At 41.6% G+C, this 2,652-nt stretch overlaps 1 protein-coding gene across 1 annotated transcript in view; it reads left to right on the forward strand.

The window, feature by feature from the left end:
* Window positions 1–381: 381 nt before the first annotated feature.
* FRMD7 (FERM domain containing 7) overlaps window positions 382–2,652 on the forward strand; it is a gene marked incomplete at its 5' end in the record, with an annotated part of 8,602 nt that continues 6,331 nt past the window's right edge. Inside the window, one exon of the mRNA XM_010853075.1 lies at window positions 382–529. Within this exon, the coding sequence (XP_010851377.1) occupies window positions 382–529 (148 nt within the window). The remainder of the gene's footprint in view (window positions 530–2,652) is intronic.

A 2,652-nucleotide genomic window follows, 5' to 3' on the forward strand; every position in this document is an offset into this window, starting at 1 on the left:
GTCCATCACCAACTTCCAGAGCTTGCTCAAACTCATGTCCATTGAGTCGGTAATGCCATCCAACCATCTCATCCTCTGTTTCCCCTTCTCTTCCTGCCTTCAATCTTTCCCAGCATCGGGGTCTTTTCCAATGAGTCAGTTCTTTGCATCAGGTGGCCAGCATATTGGAGCTTCAGCTTCAGCATCAGTCCTTCCAATGAATATCCAGGACTGATTTCCTTTGGGATGGACTGGTTGGATCTCCTTGCAGTCCAAGGGACTCTCAAGAGTCTTCTGTAACACCACAGGCTCAAGAAAACATTGAGTTCCTCTTGGAACTCTCGGGGTGGAGGTGTCATTCTTGCTGCATTTATTAGGCTCATAAATTCTTTCTCCTTGCAGTGGCAGGAGCCCAGCTGAATCTGACATTCTGCTACTGGACATAGCGAGGAAGCTGGACATGTATGGCATCAGGCCACACCCCGCCAGTGATGGTGAAGGGATGCAGATCCACCTGGCTGTTGCTCACATGGGTGTACTGGTGTTACGGGTAACAGCTCCTTTCCTTTAAAGTCCTCAGCTTTTGGGGTTATCTTGGCTCAAACTTGAGTGTCCATTCTCAAGGTGACCCCTCCCCTCAGTTTTACTACCAGCCAGAAAGGGAGGCAGTGCTTGGAAGAGTTTGAGGTAAGTTCCCTCCCCTTGATGCACTCTGTTTCCTTTTGCAACCTAGAACTGACTGTTTTCTCAGAAGCTCACATGTTAGATCAAGCCAGCATGGTGGAGAGATGAAGTCAAGAGGCTCTTCAGAACTTTTAGACCCTAAAGAATACAGATTTTGGCATCCTAAAAGCCCAGGCTGTGACATAAAGTGCATTCAGCCTGTCCAAATCTGCCAGAAAAAAACCAAAGAGTTTCTCATTCAGTTACTAGTTAAGTTGGAGGTGCCCAGTGCCCACAAATAGGGCATTAGCACCCAACCCTGCAAGAAATCTTTACTGTTAAGAGACTCATCCTTTCCCCAAGGTTCTGTTTTCCAGGTTAGAAACCAACTCAGGGCTCTCTGGTCCTCCATCATCATTAATCCTCACGCCTAGGAATGTGGCCAGAGGCTATTTTCAACAGTTTTTCAGTCTGTTTAGACTTCTATATCTGTGAATATTCAGTGAATTCAGATCCAAGTTAAAGTTTAAGAACCTTCAGAATGATAGGCAGATACCTGGACACGTTTGGGAGTGAACCCCTTGTGAGAAAGCAAGGGATGGCTTTGGACCCACTGACCTCCAGGACCGAATTATAGCACTGAAATAAGTCACAAAGCAGGTCAGGTACAGACTTGGCTACAAAAATCTTCACTTTTTAATTTATTTGGCTGTAAACTTTACAGCATGAGACTCACATTGATGGCCAGAAGACCCAATGGATCACAGGCATACCTGTTCACCCAGGAGGGAATTTTTACCCAGGCCACTCTAACTCTGATTCATTTTTTTTTTAAAGATAAGCAACAAGGATATATTATACAGCTCTGAGAAATATAACCACTATCCTGTAATAACTATTTAAGCTTTTTATTTAATATTGAAGTATAGTTGATCAACAATGTTGTGTTAGTTTCAGGTATACAGCAAAGGGATTCAGTTTTACATATACATGGATCATTCTTGCTGATCCTGATTCTTGCTATTTCCTGTTGCATGAGAGAAGTTGGTGAGGGTAGGGGGGCAAGATCATCATGTTAGCTGTGATCTCTTTCAGTGTGACTACTTCTGCGGACAGTTGGGAACAATACAGATGGTCTATTTTGTCCTACATGAAATCTAGTCAAAGAATATTCATGTATTGAGTGCCTTCTATATGTTCTTCATTGTATTATTTTCTTAAAAAAGTTTTATTGAGCTGTAATTTGCATACCATGAAATTCATCTGTTTTAATGGTACAATTCAATGAGTTTGAGTATATTTATAGTTGGGAAGCAATCCATTCATCTTTCTATCAGTATATTTATTGTACATCCACTCTGCGCCAGGCACTAGAGGTACAGAGGTAAACAGGAATGATCCTGACTTCATGGAACTTAAATGCTAATAGGAGGAAGACAGTTAAGCAAGTAATTATAAAAAAATGTGATATGCTTTGTGCTAGAAGAAACAGGATGATACAGTAACACATGTGAAAGGGACTTAACATTTAAGCAACACCAAAGGGATAAGGTTGGCAGATGAAGGAGAGTATTCCAGGGAAAGGGCACATGGGCGAAGGCCCTGAAAAGGATAAAGGATGACATAATTAAGAAGCTAACATTAAGCATGACACATGGCTCCTGTCATTAAGATAGTCACAATTTATTTTGAAAGACCAGAGAAAGAATGGTCAATATCAGACAATAAATAATCAAAAGCTAATCTATCATATTTACTTTAGTTGCACAAGGAGTATACACAACAGAAAAATGTGGTTACCTGTAGAGAATGGTTAGATGGGGACAGAGATAGGAGTGGCAGTGGTGGGAGTGAGACTTCTCAATATATTTATTTTTGTACCTCCTTTGATTTTGGACCATGTGAATAAAAACCAAAAGAGTTGATCTGTTCGGGTAGTCCAGGAGAGCTAAAGGAGTGCAGAGGGGTTGGAAATGTGTATGGGCTGGGACAGTAATATAGAATATCCTA

This window comes from Bison bison, unplaced genomic scaffold (genome assembly GCF_000754665.1).
Source record: "Bison bison bison isolate TAMUID 2011002044 unplaced genomic scaffold, Bison_UMD1.0 scf7180017852818, whole genome shotgun sequence".
NCBI classification, from domain to species: Eukaryota; Metazoa; Chordata; class Mammalia; order Artiodactyla; family Bovidae; genus Bison; species Bison bison.